The sequence below is a fragment of the Apteryx mantelli genome, chromosome 7 (assembly GCF_036417845.1).
Source record: "Apteryx mantelli isolate bAptMan1 chromosome 7, bAptMan1.hap1, whole genome shotgun sequence".
In the NCBI taxonomy this organism is placed as follows: domain Eukaryota; kingdom Metazoa; phylum Chordata; class Aves; order Apterygiformes; family Apterygidae; genus Apteryx; species Apteryx mantelli.
Genome location: NC_089984.1, coordinates 6,943,112 through 6,962,906, shown reverse-complemented (window position 1 = coordinate 6,962,906; position 19,795 = coordinate 6,943,112). Strand labels below are relative to the sequence as shown.

Below are 19,795 nucleotides of genomic sequence, written 5' to 3'. Positions count from 1 at the left end.
GGGTCAGTCGATTGGAAAAGTGCTGAGCTAACGCCATCACAGCATCAGGGAACGCTGTCCTCTGACAACCCATGAGCAAGAGCGATCATCCCACTTCAGTCCTAACATTCAAAAGCTTCCCAGATGTCACGAACACAGCAATGAGTGGGTTATCTTCCCGCCTGATTCTTATTCCACGCGTACGCTGAAAGCATGCTCATCCCTGAAAGCTTTTTCATCCATCCATTGATTTGCAAGGTATTTTTCCACCTCACTCCCAACTCTCTCTCTCATTTCTGTATTTTCCAGAATCGAGCGCTTGTAAGCCGGGGGAAAGGGAAGCCAAACTTCATTCTTACAGAGCGTCAGTCGCTCCCCGAGCACTCTGGGATTTAAGGAGAACGATGCAGGGTGCACCAACGAGTCAGAGCGCCTGGACATACAGGTAAAAATACAAAGAAGGATGGTGGAAGGCAGCACATAAGTCTAAGCAGTACATCCGGGGGCAAAGCAGTTCCCCAAACTCCTTGGTGAGACTGCTTCCCAGGCATCTGCAATGCATACCCTTTCCCCCCACCCTGCCTCAGAAGAGCAAACCAAACCCTGGAAAAATCCTCCTTGCAGAAGACAGTCAGGGCTCCCACAACCTCGGGTGGAGGAGGAGCACAAGGAGGTCTCCAAGGGGAGAGCTGAGCTCTCCTGCCCTGCTCCAACCTCCTTCCCGGGGAGAAGCAGGACCCTGGCGTTTCTCGCCAAGGTCTGGCTGGCTGCGTGTCTTGCTCTATGCAACTTTTCAAAAACCGGAGTGACGTAGGCTTTCCTTCCAGGGCAATCCCCAGAGTCACCATCACCACACAAGAGAAACACAGCTCAGGGTGGACCACGCAGAGCGATGGCAGCAAACACAGTGAACGCCAGCAATACCCCAACTACCGGCAGCTCCGAAGCTACAGCCAGCTCATCTGCTCCGACTTTCCCAGCTACTGCTTTCCATCCCAGACTATTTCTATCTGCTACGTTCACTTTCTCCTCAAGACTGAAGCGGCCGTTTCAGCAACGTGGGTCCCCCTCGCTTTGGAAATCATTGAGAGCAAGAAAAGGCAGCAGCATCAAACATGTTATGGGACAACGGGTGCTGTTCTCCTCTCGCAGAGGGACGTAACCCCCCCAGGCTCACCAAAACCACCCGCGGGACGGCTGGGGCCAGGACGTAGGTGCCCACGCGCTGTCGCATCCCCGTGCCAACAGCAGGGCACCTCCAGGGAAGGAAGGAGGCCGCGGCTGGCTCCCACGAAACTCGGGGAGAGGGGTCCGCCGCAGAGTGACAGCTGCCGGAGAAAGCCCTTTGAATTTTAAATAGGTCTTTTATTGACGCCTGCAGCTCTTCTTCCCAGGGTGGGGAGACCACGCTATTACTTTGTTGACTGGCATTTACAGCTGGCTGGAAAGAAGGGGAAAGGAAATCAGGCCAGGATCGATTTTCCCATCCCCGATGAGGGGCCAAAAGGAGATCGAAGAAGCAGAAGAAAACTGACGGCTGGGTGGTAAAAGAGAGAAACTTTACCAGCCAAATTAAAGGTTGCCTTAATGAAAAGAGTAATGAAAGGTTAATTAGTGCATTTGCTGCATTAGGATCTTACTAACAAGGCTGCTGCTGAGGAAGCATGGTGGTGAAGAGGGGAACAGGAGAATCCAGGTGAACGAATGCACTAGGGCCAGCGGCGAGGACCTCTGGAGATGGGACAACACGTGGAGAGTAACCAAAAGGGACTACTCAGGAACGCGAACGTGAGCAGGTAAGAATACACCAGCTAATGCACTCTGCAAAAAGGATGGACCTTCTCTTTCCCCCTCTTCAGAAACCCCCCAGATTATAATCTGAGGATGAAACATGGGCTCAGTGGCGGACGCATGGCAGAGTCCCCAACTTGCTCTTTTTTGCCAGCTGACTCACGAAGCCCGGAGCGACTGATCTGAACCTATGCAGTCAAGCCAGACAGGGGCAAATAAAGCAGGCGGAAGGGAGCGCGGAGCTGGGATTACTTTGCACACTTCCCTGGAGAACCATTTTTCTTGAGGCCCTTCGAGGCAAATCAAATGCATTGCTGTGTTAAAAACAAGCTACTCTTGGTTTGTTCGGGATTTAACGACTTTGGTTATCGGAGCTTTTCAGGAGGACTTTGCTGCGCAGATCGGTAGGATACGAGAAGCTTAAGGAGACCACCCTCCCCTTAATTCTTACCTCCTGCTGGGTCATCTTAGGCCCCTTCCCCACTCCTCCAGGCCTAGCAAATGTATCGCGTGTGACTAATTACTCTCTGCCCAAAGACCAGTGCTGGGATTGTATCAGCTCTTCTGCTTCCCTTTTCACACCAGCACAGCGCTGCCAGCACCACGCGCGTCCCATCAGGCTGTCAAGGCCACCGCGTGGCAGTCCAAGCAGCCGGCTGGCGTGCCACAGGGTCCATCTGACAGGTGCAAACACGCGCTCACACCTTTCCTGCTCTCCCAGCACAGCTCTCGCCTGCACGGGAGGGGAAGCAAAGGGGCCCCGGCTGCTGTTAAAGCACCAGCGCATGGCCAAAAGGACGGCACAGGATGGCAGAAGGATCTCCCCCTTGCTCCTCTCCCTGCTGAGGGGAGCTCTCTTGAAGCTGGGCTGGCTCTTGATGACCTCAGCAGCACAGTCTCGTTTTCATAGCTTCTTCCACCCAAAAAAGTGTTTTGGAAAACTCCGTCAAGTGCCAATGCCTCTTCTCCTCCCTCAAGTCACAGATGGTCCCAAAGGGCCCCATATGGGTTATTTCCAGCCCCACCACACCATAGCTAATTGGATGCAAATCCAGGGGACCACATTTAAGTCCTGCACGCCAGGGAAAGAAAGAGAAGCAAAGACTTGAGCAGCAAGATCTGATCCCTGACCTGTATCAATTCCCTTCCCTGCACTCAGCACCCTTGAGACTTTTCTTTCTGCTCTTGTCCAGGCTGTGCTACATCAGGGCTTCTGAAATAGCAGCACCCCCTGCTCCACTGCTAGTAGCAATGAGGCAGCTTGGATGAGGCCAGAGAGTAAGAGCAGCATGTGGGCATATCCTGAGGGCCTCTGCTGCTTCTGGACTCAAGCAGGACTACACAGGCTGGACTGGCCACTTCAGGTTCTCCCTAGCCTAGGACCTGATCCTCCACACTGTCTCCATCCCAAAGCAGAGGGTGTTCCTTCTGGGCCTTCCCCCATCTCACTCCCTTCTTCCACACACTCGCTTGGGGGATTCGCCCTGGGAATTTCACCGCTTGTGCTGGAACTTGCTTCCTGCAGGGCTGGTACTGATATTGTTAGATTGTGGTGTGGACGTTTGACCATGGTGTTTTATCTGCCCCTCCTTAATCTGCCTATTGATTCATTTCTCTCTGCAATGAGGGAATCTCATTGTCCGAGATCTGTGGATGTGCCCGTTCAGTCCAGCAACTCATCTTCCCCTCCATCAACCGGGCTCCTCAAGTTGGGAGAGACAGGGCTGGAGATGCTCTCCTCTCTCCTACCTCTCACCCCAAGAGAAAACCAGTTTGTTGGGACCTATTTTGTGAGATGGATACTAACTCCATCCAAGGCACTAATCGTGGCTATGGCTGAAGAAGTGGTTTTGGAGAGAGTTCTCTTTTGGTGCCAGGACTCCCAATAAAACCCAGACTGCGGGTGGAGGTGTGCACCCACCGCTTGTTTTTTATTTCAGTTGCCTGTCCTACAACGTGCATGCAACATTGCAGGACACTAGGTAGAGGCCGGGGTACGTGCTGTCTGCACTGCCTCTATCGGGCTGCTTTCGTCCATGGTGGTGCTATCCTTTCCCAGGGTCTCTGTCGCTCACCGCACCTTTCCAGGCCTCTCGCACACTGCCAGCCACCACAGGGTGGCCTGTCTGCTCTCTCCTACTAAGCCAGCTAGCAAAAGCACCACTCTCTCTGCATGCAGACGTCTCTCTTCCCCTGCCTGCCCCAAGCCCCACCACTCTGCTGGGGAAAGCCAGGCCAGAGAGGCTGCGAGATCCCACCAAGCAGCACGCTCCTACCGGCGAGGCAGGGGTAAATCGAGGCAGCGTACGCACAGAAGCGGCTGACCAGGGCTCAGGCTGAAGATATTGGCAAGTTCTGCCCCAGCTACCAACAGATATTGAAATATTTTTTTTTCCTGAAACAACTGCCATGAAGCCTTCAGAAAAGGTCAGAGAAAGAATTTCACACTTCTTGAGCAGGCTGGCAGCCAGTATAACTTCATGCCCTCCAGGAACACGAGGCACCAAGAATATACACTGCGCCCTAAATTAACTGAGATCTTCGACACCCTTGACCAAGTGCTGCTTGGGCAGCTGGTGCCTTCTGATGGCTACTGGTTCAGCAGCTGGGTTTTCCGAAGGTGGCACAGCAGGAATCGACAGAGCCAGCAAAGAGTGAACAACATAGTGCTCGCCACTTCTGCACCACGGGTAGCTCCTCTGCTTGCTTCCCCGCAGAGGCAGGACTCCTCGCACAGGACCCAGCAGAGGAGGCACATGTGCAGGCAGAACATGCACAAGGACACATGTGCACACAGGTGTACAGCGCAAGACAGTGGTTGGAGGGGGGAAAAAGGGGGAAAAAGGGAAAAAAAGAAAGGTTTCCATTGCTTTCGCAAGAACCATTCTCCTACCCTGTGGGGCTGCCTTCAGGCATATTCCAGGCTCCCCTGCACATGACAGGAGCCATTTCCGTGAAGCCTGGACTCTCCAGATGTTCTCATGCAAGCAAATGACTACCTGAATCTATATGATAAATGCGTTGCAGGGACAGAATTAAACAGATGGATGGATGGATGAATGGACAGACAGAAATGGAGAGAATGCAAAACAGAGAATGAAGAGCAGACAAACAAAACCACTGCAGAGTGCCAGGGGAGTAACTGAGATTTGCCCCAAGAACCCACAGGGACGCTTATTGAGCAAAGGGAAAGAGGCAGGGAGCGGAGAGGAGGCAACAGCTCTGGGTCCTTGCTGCCTGCCTGCACTTTGCATTGCTTTACAGCTGATTTATAAGTGTAACGGGCAATGTTTCTCTGCTGTCAGTGACATTAGGAAGTGAAATGCTGCAGAAACGAACGGCCATTTGTCATTGCAAATGAAGTCTCTTTTCTCGCTTGCTTTCTTTCCATTTCCCGTTGGTCAAGCAGAGGGCAGCGGGGAAGGGGCGGTGGCGAGGAGCGTGCACCTGTGCAGCAGGGCAGGCTCGTTTCTCCTCCCAGGTCACGAAGGATGCCTCCTCCCCCTCGCCTGCACCTGACCCACTAAGCACAGAGAAGGGAAAACTCTTTCTGGAAGATGGGCAAAGAGCCCAGGATCTTCTGGGCTGCCGGGAGTAGCCTCCTCCCTTCCCTGGGAAGTCGGGAGCAGCTTTCAGGCACCATCAGGCCAGGCAGAAGATCAGAGATTTTCCGTTCCCTTGACCTCCCGCTGTTTTAAGCCGCTTGCATCCCCGCCTGGAAGGAGCCGCAGGTGCCGCGCTGCCAGCTGTGCCCGGTCGTCCCCGGGAACGGCTGCCACGCACAGCTCCGGGCCCCGCAGCCTCCGCGTCCCGAGGGACCCCCGCCGCAGCGCAGAGCCGTTCGAGCCGCAGGACCGCCAGCGTGGGCAGTGCCCGTACCCCTCCGGAAATCCAGCCCTCCCTCAAAGCACACAACCCCCAGCTCAGGGGCAGTCCGACATCCTTACAACCGTTCCCACCCTGACTTTACTTGCCCAAAGGAGCATTTTTCAGCACAGGACTGAGAAAAGTCGCCAAAAGCGCCTTTTCGCGTGGAGCCCGTCAGCAGCGACCAAAGGAGTGGGCACTCAGGCTGGCTGGCTAGATGTTTTGAATCCAGTCCCTAACCACCTACCCACAAAGAGCTTCCAGGCAAGAGAAAAGAAGGAAAAAAAGACAAGGAGGAATTCAACAGCAAGAAAAGCAGACTTCCAAAAGCAGTGTCCTTGCAGGGTCCACTTCACTTGTGGCACATGGGACAAGTCGGAGAAGAACGAGGCAAGCGGGCAGCACTTTGAGAGCGGGCAGAGTGCTGCGTCTCAAACGCAAAAAGCAGCAGCAGCAGCAGGAGTTGGTACGTTATGAGGGTTGTTAAAAAGTTTGGGATCAGCTGGGAGGGCAATCTGGATTTCAGCGCTAATTGCAGCCATTCTGATTTATCACAGAAGATTCAACTCCTGGCATTTTGCGTGTGCTCCAAAATGCTGGCATAGCTGGAAGTTGGGGAAAGAGGAGACGCAGTAACAATCTCATTGTTTAGTGTCTGACGGCCTGACTAGCGAAACATCTGCTTGAAATATTAATAACTGTCAGATGGGAACGGCTCAGGGGCTCTATACAGTTTCGTACCATCTGTTTGTAGAGTAAACACACTTACGCACACGCGCGTACACCGCACCGTTTTGTCGGAGCTTTTATTCTCCGGATCAACGTGTGGGTGCATGACGAAGAGGAGGGGCCGCTTCCCGGGAGAGCAGGGCTGCGGAGAGCACCGCGCCACGGGGCTGGCGGCGCGCGAGCGGGGAGCCGCAGCCATGGAAATTAATCTGTGGCTATTTAACGACAACAGTCCTCACGCACTTGAAGCCCAGCAGAGGTTTTGATGCTCCCCTCCCATGATATTTCCCTTCCCAGAGGATGTTTGCTTTCTCCTTTGATGGCTTCTCAGAGCAGGGTTTTGTCCTGGTTCCTGCTCTGTCCCACACCGGCACTAACATTGCTCTCACCCACCACGAAACTATCTTCTCCTCAGGACAGTGCAGCCCCTGGGCTTTTGGATGGCTGGGTGCTCACTCCAGCCCCGCTCTGGATGCAGGAGCCCTGCCAGCCCTGCCGCAACATCGCCAGGGCGTACAGAAGCACCCCAGTACCCATCACCTCTCTACCCCTTGTTTTGGAGTTCTGCTGCCAACCATTTCAGACCATGCCCTGCTAAATATAACCATTTCCCTCTTCTGCCATCCTTTGCCCTTAACTGACTCAATTAACCTCAATTTGTTTGAGGAAAATGATGACAACGACAACAACGTAGCCCTTCACAGAGAGGCAGCCAGAGCACTCACGCTAAAAGACCAATGTCGGGTGTTCACGCTCATCAGCAAAGCAGCCAAGTTCAACAGATACCAGAGCAGTTTTCCCCGTGAGAATTAACACAAGAGAGGCAGCAAATGTCCATAGGGACATAAGCCATGTACGCAGCTGAAATACTCAGGGCGAGGGTACCTGGTGAGGAGGAGGCAGAGGCAGGAACAAGACCATTGCATCGGTACCTGGAGGAAAAGCCGGCTTTTGCAGCTGAGACCGTTCAAGACAGGACCTATCCAAAAGCCAGCCTCTCCTCAAGTTCCCATGGTGGTAGGAACCACACACACAGTCTCCCAGAGATGAGGAAAGGTCATCAATGCATCTGCTGCAAAAGCCTCCAGGAGTGCTACACCCCACCTCATCAGGGCAAGCGAGTTGTACCTCCCAGAGGGAGCCACGTGCATGTGAAAGGAATTGCAAGGAGATACAGGACGCTCCTACTCACATGGACCCTGAGGACAGTGGTTCCCACAGTGGCGTTCTCAAACAGGCTGACGTTGTACAGGCTCTTGCTGAAAATGGGGCGGTTGTCGTTCTCGTTGATGAGGTTGATCTTCACTCGTGCAAAGCCGACGTGGTCTGGGACGCTCTCATTTGCAAAGAGCTGGGCAGAGAGGGGAAGCAAACAGCAGAGCTGGAGCCTTCGTGAAGCATTTGGGGATAACTTGACTATTTTATATTTTAAATGGGAAAGGCACCAACTCTGTCCTGTTCACAACATTGGAGACAGCTAAGTGCTATCTACCAAAACACGGATGCTCAAGAAAAGAACCCCTGCCCTCTCCTCCAGGAGCAGGGCAGTGCTAGCAAACCCCAGCTGGAAAAGTGCTCTCCTGCCTTCCTACGTCTGCAGCGTGCCACGGGAGAGCATTCACACATGCGCAGAAAGCATGGCCAGGCCCCCACATGTCTCGCCTACACGTGCTCCTGCACCCTGCCTGCCGCTTGCCCGCACAGCGGACACCCGCTGCCTGCTAATTTGGGGTCGCAGGCTCTGTTGCGCCACCCAAGCAGCCAGCTGAGCAGGGATTTAACCCCAGGGCTGGAACTCGTTTTACACCTGGTGGTGCTCAGAGAAGGCAGGCTTTTATTTATGTTTCTTCATGAGGGTGTAAAAACCTCTCTGCCAGGACTAATAGCAACGGGAGCCGCTGGTGTGATTCGAAGCTGCGTTGCCTCCCAGAATTTACAGCTCTGGCAGACAGCAGGACAAAGCTCAAGCAGGAGCTCGGAAAGAGCTTTGATGCCTGATAGGTGCACTGAAAACAAAGTTTTATGCTCTATAAAGTTTTTACGGCCCCGTGACGCAGGTGGGGGGAACATGCTCTATTTAAACTCTTGAGGCTGAAGCTTTGAATGCCTGCATGGGGAAGCGACCAGCTTCTGCTTCTGCCCTCCTCTTCTAGGGACACGGAGGCACCCTGAGAAATGGGGTAGGGACCCACCGGCTAGCGGTGAGAAGCGGGAGAAGGGAAGGAGAAGGGAGAACAGGATAGCCCCCAAAGGGGCGCACAGCATGGCATGGACACCTCCACCCTCAGTACAAAGAGGTCTTCTGTAGGCATCTGCGGGTGCTCCAGCCCCACTAAAATCCCTGGGAATTGTCTAGGTCACTCTTAAAAACATGGATCTTGCATACAGCACGGGGGTCACTGTCCTATTCCTCCCACCCCGCACACAGCCCCGCAGCAGTTGTACCGAAAATTCGTAGCGAGGAATGGTCTCGAAGTCCAGCGGCACCGCCACGCGAACGCGGATGTCTGCCTTCCCCTGGATGGAGGTCGGCGAGATGATGAAGTGGTTGGAGTTGTTGCCCACCAGGTAAACCTCAAAAACACTGTTGGGGCCCTGGAAAGGGAGAGGAAATTTGGCAATGACAAACGAGAAAGCATCCGTCACGGCTGCTGGATGGAGCCAGAGGTGACCAGGGCAAAGGCAGGAAGGAGCGAAGGGTAACCCAACCGTAGCCAGCCCAACACCACCGGCCACAGAGAGGGGCGGAAAATGGGACTGAGCAGAAGAGACACAGACTTAAATGCACAAACAGAGAGAAATCAGCCATATAAGACAGAAACAAGCAGGCTAATTACTAAAAGGAGAAGCACTTGCTCTAGACAGGAATATTTCATGGGAAAAACAAAGGAATCCCATTTCTTCTCCAGGCCCCAGGTGGTTTTGCTCTGTGCCCTGTCAGGGCCTCCTGCATTGGTGCTTAGCCCACGACTGCCTTTCCTGCCCCTTCCGGCGAGCCCTCGCGATCCACCACCCATCGGCTCGGCCACCGGTCCTCCCGCGGCCCCGCGGAGGCTGTGAGCCCGCACAGGCACTCTTCACGCCCCCCATTAACTCCCTGCGCAGACAGAGGCACTTCGGCAGGATTCAACCCCAAAATCAGCACAACAGCTTTAACGCATGTGCATCAGACACAAATCTTCCCTTGACAGCAACTCGGGCAGGAGCGGCTTGCGATATCGAGGGCGCAGCCCTTTGCCTTCAGACACGCAGAAACGGATACTGTGCAATTACTGGAGACGCCGGGGAGCTTTGCTGTGCTTGTGTTTGGTTAACTGAGTCATACAGTTCAGCACTGCTCTTAAGCACTCTTCGTTGCGGTTTATCAAACTTGCCAGGCATCCAATGCAGATGATGATTTTTATGTATCTTTTGTTACATGCTCACGTTCTATATAAAATACGTGTGCACATTAAAAAAAATGCATCCCGGAGATAAACCTGCATAGCACACGGATGAAGAAAAAATCCCTCCTGCTGTTTCAAGACCCACATGCCGCACATGATCTCTCGCCCTGGGATTTTATCGCCTCATGCTGGGGAAGCACAGCGTGGGTGCTTCTCCCGAGCACACCCCCACTGCCCAAGGTGCACTACCATCTCCCGCCATCGCAGCTCCGGGTGACTGTCCCAGCCCACCGCTTCTCCGGATGGCTCTCCATGACCACCCTTGCTGCCAGGCTGGCAGAAATATCAGGAAAGCCAGACACGAGGGCAAGAGGTGAGTGTGGGCCTAACACATCCAGCTGGCACCTCTCCCGCATCCTAACTGCATGCTGAAACAGCACACATCATGCCTTCCCCTGACCAGGCTGCTGGTTCAAGCTGCTTGCATCCCGCATGCAGCTTGCTCCGTTGCAGGCATAGCCCCTGTGCATTCAGAAACGTAGATGTCACGCAATTTTGGGTGATAAAAGGGCTCTTCCCCGTAAGACCGCTCACGCTGGCAACTGGAAAACTCCTCCTCTCCCCAAGACCTCCCTGGCAAAGCAACAGGACCAAGAAGACTGACAGCGAGATTTCAGGGCCCTCACTCCAGGCGTGACACCTCTTCCCAAAACACGGCCCAGCAGAGCACGTTAAAAGCAAGCTCAGAAGCTGCCAGAGCCGAATTTCCAATTTTCCCCGAATGACCTCCCTCCTCTCAGGAAAAGGGACCAATTAAATGCACGAAGGGGCACTAATAGCAAAAGCTGGCTGAGCGTGACAGCCGGGAGCAGGCGACACAGGCAGAATATCCCCGCTGCCCTCCTGCCCGCACCGCACCCCAGTAACCCACCAGGACCCCACGAAGCCGAGGAGAAGACGCAAGCTGAGCAGCTCCCACCGAAGCACACACATCACAGCACGAACACACCTGCAGTCGAAGGAGTCAAGAAATGCTCAGCGGACAGATGATGGGGAATGAGCATCCCTGCAGAGGAAACAAGAGGGGCCCGTGCAAACTCTCGCTTGGCATCATGGTATTACGTTGGAAAAATTTCATGTTGCTGCACTCTGCGGGATTGAGGGACAGGCAGGGGGAGGGAAGGTCTCCTACACCTGTGGTTTGGAAAAAAATGAGGAAAGAAAGGAGAGTTCATCTACAACCTATGGAAGAAAACAGGGTCATCCCCTGCCATATCAGCCAGGTAGACATAGCAGAAAAGGGGAGAAGAGAGACAGAAAGGCTGGGAGATGGTTCACAGCCCTCACAGCAGCCTCCAGCGCATTTCTGGGGGAGAAAGGTGTGTCTCTCCTTCCCCGTCAGGGCATTGCGCGGGAGGCGAGGAGAGGCAGGAATGAGGCACGCAGCGCATGCTCAGTGTCGGCAAGCACAACTCCTCTGAAAAAACTGTTTTTACAGCAAGCCAGGGAAGTGCCACCCCAGGCAGAAGTGAGGGCCCTCGCACGTGTTATGCTGCCCCACGCCAGATAAACAGCCCAGGTTCACTGGCCATCCTGGAAGCAGGGAGCAGAGGATGAGCAAGGGCAGGGAAAGCATCTCTTCCCAGCCTCTTATTTCCTACTACCTCCTTAAGACGCCAATTTGTAACAAATGACCATTTTCCAACAGCAACAACAAGCCATTTCATTGAAGAGTGCCCGACCAGCTCTGCTGTCGTGCTCTCAGCGAAGCACGGACCAGGCTGATCCCATCAGATGGGCTTATTGACACCGTTGAGCCCCATGGAGGAGCCCTACAAGGCGTCCGCTAACCAACAGCTTTACACGTGCTCCCTCTTATCAAGGTGCAACAAAAAGGGACACCTAATCAGAAACTAATGACAGCGTAAAACGAGATTTGCCCGGCTTCTGCTTTGTTCACGCAGCTCACAAATAATTTAGAGAAATAGCTGCTCCTTCCTTAGAGCCCTCTGTATACAGCACAAAGCATCAAAGAGGGGCACAAACCCAATTTTCAGAAACAATTCCTTCACAGGTCACCTTTAAACAGGAGCACTTGTCCTATTTCTACAGCCTCCTGGCCCAGCGCCAGCGGGGCTTTCTTCCATCTCTCCGTTACATTTCCAATCCAATTTTCATGTAGAAATGTAATTCTCCGTCCCCTCCGCTCGTCCGCCTGCAAGTCCTTCAGCAGCCCAAGGAGCAGGAGCCCTCAAGCAGCTCCATGACGCTTCCCCCGTACCTATGACCCCAATACTTGCTCTATCCCCCCAAATACTTGCTCTTTCCCAGTAGCTCCACTGCAACGGGCCCAGGACTCATGCATGCACCAGCGGTGGTGGAAATGCAAGGATGCCCAGCTGTGGAAGGACACTGGCTTCAGGATGGCTGGAGGTGGGCACGGCCAGGGTCACCGCCGAAGCGCCCTGCTCCGGGGGTCACCCAACAGCTGGGGTGCTGCGCTGGGTGTCGTGTACCCTCCGCGCGGTGCACAAAAGCACCTTTCAGGGCGGTGAGATGTGAGGGATTTGCCTTGAATCCTCAAAGGAGCGAGTGTGTTGGAGGCACGAGATAAAGTGGAGACATCAAAAGAAATCCAAGTATTTGTGGGAAGAGAACGGGGTGGATTAATTCCCCTCCAGCTGGGAAAGCAGATCAGTCTACAGATACCTGCCATCCCTAATTACGAGCCAGTCGAGTGCCTCAGTCTCCCCAGGTGAGGTCTCAAGAAGGGGAATACATCTGCCTGTAGGGAGAGCCGCTGCGAGTCGTCACTTATATATTTATTTTGTTGTTTATTTTTTGTTTCGGCCCCCATGCTGGTTTTTTTGCTTCCAGTTACTGGAGCCTTTGAGCCCCCCATGGATGGCTGAAAGCAAATCTGAATATTCAAGTTGTTATCAGCTGCCCAGCAGAAGGGGCAGGCTTAGCCCGGATCACAGCTAGCACCTCTGCTCCGGAGGAAACGACTCAAAGATTTGTTTCTGTAGAGTCTTAAATTCCTCACCCCTTCCTACCTGCTCCCATCACCCAGAGCAAACAACGGATCGCAAACACGTGCGAGGAACAAAAACAGGCACCGGCTCCCGGGGCGCGCAGAGATCATCGCAAATAGCCGCCGGTTCACACGTGCGCCGACTCCGGCAGCCTCAGCTCCTCGCAGCGCCGGCCATCAGCACAAGCTACCGGTGCCCTGGTGCGGGAGTGGTGTGTGACCTGCACTCAACACGGATCAGCCCATGTCTTCTGGTCCTACCACTTTATCCGCCGTTTCCCCCATCCTAGCCCTTGTCCCTCGCCAGACAGCAAAGCTCCTCTACTGCACGAGATCCTTCTAAGTGGCCCACCACGAGGTGCTCACTGCTCGCAAGTAAGAAGCCGCCCTGCCTAGGTTGAGGGGGACCACGGGCAAACGAGGCAGGAGCTGGAGGCTAATTTTGTGCCATTTCATCACATAAGCAGTTTTTTCTATCAACAGCTTTTATGTATTTTGTTTGGTTTTCACTGCTAGCAAAGCAGTTCTCATCAGCTCATTGCCCCTAAGAGAGGGAGAGGAAGGATTTCAGGTCACAAATTGGGCCGCGAGATGCTACGAGAGGGGTGTCTCCTTACCCAAGAGGAGCACGAAGTGCTTCAGCTCTCCATCACACAAAGCAAGTATTTAACAGCACTTAACAATGGCTACAAAACAATTTAGAGTAAAAAAAACCCAACCAGTCCAACCCAGACCCTGAACACCAGAAGCCCCATACAAGCAAGCAAGCAAGCCAGCCTTCCTCAACCGTACAGCTGTCTGAAACCGCCGAGGAGCGCAAGGGCGTTGGTGGGCCCTCACCACTTTCAGCAGAAAGCGAGCGAGATGCTCCAGGTGTGGGGAAAGCAGCCCGGGATGCTCAGCAGCAGGTTTCCACCTCTCCCTGCAGATTCAGTGCAGTGCTCCCCTCCGTTCCCGCTCTCCTGGCGGAGCTGCGGCTCTCTTGTCCCAAAGGCCCTTGTTTCTGAAGCCCCAAACCCAGCGTGACTCCAGCTCTCCTCGCAGCCACGCTGGTGCATGCCTTTCAGGCACGGCCTATGACCTGCGAGAGGCTGAGGAGTGCTTCATATCCCCCTTGCTGCCAAGTTTGCAAAGAAATCAAGAGTTCACGAGTGGTGGAGGAGGAAGGAAAAAAAAAAAAAAAGGAGAGTTTTTTAAAAGCAATTAGTACCTCTTTGTACAGTTTGGATGCCTCACGCCTGGTTCCAGCTAGCAGGTGACAAATAACGCTTAATCCTGCCTTTGAAAACACAAGGGTTATTCTCGCCACCTACCTGGAGGCATTTAACGCAAGAGCCCACCTCTCTCCTACGGGCTCTCCAGCCCGCTCGGGCTCCGACGCCTTTTGCGCACAGGGTGCCGGAGCACGCCGGCTCCAAAACCAAGGCAAGCCCTTGCTTATTGCCAAGCTCCCCGGCCCATCCGAGCGAGATGCGTGCGGTGCCGAGCCCCCGCCGCTTCTCCCGCGCAAGCCGGCACCCCTTTCCCGCGGCTGCCGACCCTGCGCGCGCCCTCCCGGAGCGGCTGGCTCCTTCCCCGCCTCCCCCAGGTTATCTACTGAATTCCACACACGCGGGCCCAGACGGGATCAATCCAAGGCTGCCTCGCCTTCAGCTTATCTCTGCTCCAAATGATTGATTTTCCCTCTTTAAGGGTAATTTGCTGGTGAATTCCATGTATTGCAAAACCCCCTGTGAAATCTAATTCAGGCCGACTGGCAGCTGGCACTTTGGGGAGCGCGTACTCAAGCGCCGTCAATTTCCCTTTACAATTCCGCCCTGCGTAGATCATATTTATGGCGCGCGTGCCTGTCATATGCATATATACGCCACGGGTGATTCATACAGCGCACCTGCACACGCATGGGCACATGCCATATCCATATGCAAGTCGCTCGCGCAGGTTTATGCAACAAACACTGTATATTTGCAGAGCCCGGATTTTTTAAAAAAATCCTAATTTATCTTCCTCAGCATGTGTATTTTTAAGAATTCTGTAAGAATGCTTTAAAAATTATTTTAAAATGTCAGATCAATGTACTTGTGCTACATACAGTCTCTGTCCTTTTTTCCTTTTTTTTTTCCCCTTCTCCAGTCAACCATATCAAGAAAAATCAAATGAAAGGCAGGGTGGAAGAGCTGGTTTCTCTGGCGTGCCCTGGGAAAGCACGCTGCCATTTAATACACCTCTGCACATCTCACAGCGATGCCGGCAGTGTTAAACCGGAGCAGAGCAGCCCCGGCGGAGGGCAAGGAAGCTAAGATGAGGGATACCCCAGACGACAGGCGCCTGCACAAGTCATTACTGCAGCTGGACTTCTGTCAGCAGCTTCCGAAAACCCCACCCCACGCGTTCAGCACAAATCTCAGCTGCTCCATCAGCGGCTCCCCTAGCGCCCCGAGTTACTCTTTCATCAGAAAAACAGTGTGAGAAATATGAAGTTCAAATGAATGTTGCACAAAGGATGCAGGGGGATGAATTGCAGGGAAAGTCGATGTGTCTGAGCAATTGTTGTCCCCCTCGGAGAGCAAACATGCCTTTCCTCCTGCTCTCGCTCTTGCCTCAAGACGGGCTACGGCTAAATCGCACCTTCCTGCATGCCCCAAACACCTTGCCACCTCCTTTCCCCAGCTCTGCCTCCGGCCAGCATTGCCCCCTCCCATCCCCACAGCCTCGTTAGCCCGCAGTGATTGCACCCACATCTTTCTTCAGCCTCGCAGCTGCCAAATCCTTGCCTTCTCCCTGAAACGCCACGTAAAGCCATGTCGCTATATAGGAACAGCATATCCTAAAAGGTGTCCGACACCTCAGCCAGCCTTGGAGCAGGTAGGTGTTAGCTGAACCGCCCTATGAATTAACTCAAACCTATGCACAACTAGGGGCTCTTGCTCTCAACATGGAGACAAACCTTGCTGCAAAGCTGGGTAATTCAAGGCTTTAATCTTCCGTCTCACGCACCGGATTTATTCGTCCCTGCTGATCTATCACGACGTGAATGAGAGGGGAATCCAACCCCACTTCTGCGAGCGCATATGAATATATACAGAAGTCTCCTGCAAAGGGTCTGTTTGAATGTAGGCTCACACTTCCACAGTCTTTCACAAACAGCTTTCAAACAGCTTTAGAAAGGTACTCAAGTGGTTTGCTCCCTATCTAGCAAAGGGAGAAACTCAGCCGCACAGAGGTTAATGCTTTTTTCTTGGTTCACAGAAGGCTGGGCCCCAAACCAAGCAAACCCTGTGCAGCCATTTCCCCTGAATTCAAGTGCTTTGGATGAGGCCTCAGGGAATGCAAAAAGCAGGGGTGAAAATAAAACCCCCCTCTTCCCTCTGCTCCCCCAACTATGACAGTACGCTGGCAGCTACAGGAGTTCAACGCTGAATCTGGACTCGCAGTGGAAAAGCAACGGAGACCACCTCAACAGGATAGCATGGGAAGGTGCAAATCCCCTGCTAATTGCTCTTCAAGACAGAAAATCACTCATATGGGGCAGGTACTGGGGCCATGCATCTACTGGAATTCATCAGAGGCCAATTTCTTTCCAGCCTTTCTTTCCTGCAGAGAAAATAGGCAAACGCAGCTCAACACCGCCTGGCCATGCCCAGAATCCACCCCGGGGTCAACCACAGCTCTTGGGATGCTTTCCCCTCGCCACGCTCCCTTTCCTGGCTCGCGCGTCCAGCGGCAAGCTCCCACTCCTGCCTCTGCGCAATCCGTGCGGCAGAGAGCCACCTTATTCCCCCCGCACAAACCCTTCTGCCCAGCCTGGGCAGCACTTTGAGCTAACGTCCCCTTTTTTTGGTGCTTTTCTGCACAACCACCACCAAAAGCGCTCCAAGTGCATGCACCAACCCAGGGTGCCAGACACACAAAGAGGTCATAAAATTTGCTATTGCCTTAATCGCTTTTACCTTATCTTCCTGGCCAAGATGGACATCTCTCTGTGTACACAGAAGTGCTCTGAGCGCTTTGTTCAGAGCAAGTCTTCTCTTCGAGCTAAATTGTGACCATGCTACAGCGATGGCAACTGGGAATTTCCAGTGGACAGTCTCAGTGTAACTGGTTTTGTCTTGACAGCAGCCAAATTACATACCTTGCCTGAGATCTTAATGTCAACCTAGCTCCAGTGAAGCACTGAAACACAGCGGCAAAATTAAGCATATGCTTCAAACACAGACTTCTGAGCAATGTAAATACGTTTTTAAGTGCTCTGCTGAATCATTTCATCTAACTCCTTCAAAAAGCAATCATTTAACCTGGTGCAAAACACAGCAGAAGAAAAAAAGACCAAAGCCCCACCACTTTAAAATGCCATGAGGTCCAGCAGCCACACGGCCCCAGGGACCCCACTGGAGAGCAGGGTTTGGACTGGGGTTGCTCCACCTAAGTAGGACCTCAACAAGCCAAAAGAAAGTTTAAGACCCGAAACAGCAGCAACAAAGTTTGGCTTAAGAAACCAAACTGCAAAGGGGCTCTGACACAGGTTGGGAGACAGGAGACAAAATATATACGAGCAAGATGTTTTTTGTAAGAATATAGCTGATTTCACATGTCTCTATCCATCTGCTCTCATTTATTTGTTTAGCTTTCCCCCCGAGACACATATAATTCTCCTCGTGTTTTCCTCTGCCCCCTTTACAAATGAATCATGTCATCTCCAGCATGAAGGCTGCGGTGGCAAAATCGCTTCTGTCAGGCACACCCTCACTTGCCTCTCTGCCCGAGGACCTTCCTCCTCGCTGCTGATGCCACGCGCTCCTCTTCCCCAGCCCTCCATCAGCAGCAGTCGCGAGAGCCCGGCGCCGCCTCGGCCAAAGCTCTTAGCCAGCCCCAATCTAGCTGCTTTACAAAAACCTGGCAACTTTGACGAGGTTCTCCAGCACCTGGCCTTCAGCAGCAGGCAACTCTCTTCTGTGTCCATATCTGTTTGTTGAAAGGTTGAGGGCCTTGGGACTTTTAGAAATGCATTGCCCACGAGGAGTGCTAGAGCAAGCCTTGCTGTCCCAGGGACCACTGCAGACGGGCAACCTTGGGGGCAGGACAGAGCTTCATGCAGCTTTATGGATGTGAATGTCCACCTATCCCTGGGAGAAAGGGCGGATTTGTGCCCTGATTGCTGTATTATTCGCACCTGCATTTAGTATACGGCCTTTTCACTACCTGGATTTGCCCCCCATACATTTTTTTTTTTCCACAGTGGATGGTTAATCCAGTTGCTACACGCAGACAGGGTAAGAGGCAAGTGTCCACGGGGGGAAATAAGAAAGATCCACAACAGCACAGTGCATAAAAAAACCCACTGCTTTTAACTTTCCTCCCTCCAGACATTCCAAGACATCAGCTCTACTGTGCTCCTTATCAGTGAAAATAATACTCTGGTTCAGAAGCAATCAGTGCTAATACGACCATTTCCATACACACGTACAGTAAAACTCCCTCAGATTTTCATAATACAAGAGGCCCTCTCTCAGCAGTTTTAAAAATCCCAACCAATTCACCTGGGGAAATTGCACGAGGTTAAAGAAATATTTCAGAAGCCAAAAGAATGAGTCTATTTTTGCTCATACTATCAGGAACGTGAGACTACTTTTTTTCTCCCATTTTAAAATTAGAAAGCCTGAAAGGCTGAAGTGAATTTCTGAATGGGAATCACTTCAGTAAAATGAGCTTTTAACCAGAAACAATGACAGATCCTTCATTCTTTTGGCATAAACAGAAGTGCTACAACGTCCTTCAAGCTCTGATCTGCTGACATCTCTCAGAAAGCATGACAATGATTGTATTCAGAAACCATCCTAAGTATCTGTCATATCCATATCTTCCTTATTAGTAATTGACATTTTCAAGAAAAAACAGTCTTTTTTATCTGCTTAATAGCTCATCTGCACCTCTCCAGGCTGAACTCATAACTCTCTGATGGTGACATCATGTCACAAGTAGATTATTAGTTCTGTGTCATAATCACTTCACTTGAAAAACAGGGATTTCGGTGAGGTTTTACAAGACTCAGTGCGTTGCATCCTGGCCTGGGGGAAAGGCAAATCTGTCATTTCAAACTAGCAAAAGCAACCTCTGTCTTTCAACCACAAATGATAATTCACCACTTTTTAGAAGATGCACAGTTTAATCAACCCATTGGGTCTTGGCGGGGCAGGGGGGGGAAGATGTTTTGTTTTGCATTCCTCAGCATTAGCACTTAGTTTACCTAAGTGTCAGGAAAAGAAAAACATCATAACGATGCCGTTTATTCTGCCGAGCATCCTTCCCTTGTCTCTTGCCACAGCCTGAAGAGGAACAGGAGTAGCAGGAGCCTGTGGGCAGAGAAGCCAGAGCCTTTCAAAGAGATCTGAGACGGCTCGCCATGAGGTGTCAGCACTTCTTTAAAGCAGACACCATGCAGCGTGGCATGGTTGCAGGGTACCAGCACCGAAGAAGCAAGACATGAACTGCACAAGTCAAATAGTAAGAATAATTGAAGACTGTAACCCTAGGGCTGGAAAACATAATGGAATTCCTAAGTGGACCAGGCCAGCGTGTAATAAATAGGAGCTGCATTAACACGGCGAAAGAACAAGCCTGTAATGCTACCGGCCAATGTTACGGGGGTGACTGCAAACAGCAAGCAGTTCATTTTTAGGAAGAAAGCCGGTATCCCAATCCCTCACCCCAGCAGGCCTCTAGGAACCACGCGCTGAGTTTGCTACTCGCAGCATAAGGTTATATAGGGCACGGCACAGGGCACATGGACACCCTGCTGCCAACCTCCGGATCATCACCATACCGCGAGGAGAGGGCAAGATGCCGCCAAATGGGACACAAGTCGCGAGGGGCTGCAGTGATTTCCTCCCATGTGGGTCTGTCAAAAGTCCCTGGCTGCCAGCGAGCTTGCTGTGCCCCGCATTCATTTCTGCTCCGCTCTCTTTACCAGGGGGACCGAGAGGACTTGGATTAGTGGATCAAAGGGCTGCCT

General features: G+C 52.6%; 1 protein-coding gene across 1 annotated transcript in view; it reads right to left on the bottom strand.

Annotated features, from left to right (window-relative positions):
- CDH23 (cadherin related 23) overlaps window positions 1–19,795 on the bottom strand; it is a 224,650-nt gene that overhangs the window by 87,400 nt on the left and 117,455 nt on the right. Inside the window, exons 11-12 of the mRNA XM_067299722.1 lie at window positions 8,812–8,961; window positions 7,559–7,717 (exon numbers count right to left, since the gene is read on the bottom strand). Of these exons, the coding sequence (XP_067155823.1) occupies window positions 7,559–7,717; window positions 8,812–8,961 (309 nt within the window). The remainder of the gene's footprint in view (window positions 1–7,558; window positions 7,718–8,811; window positions 8,962–19,795) is intronic.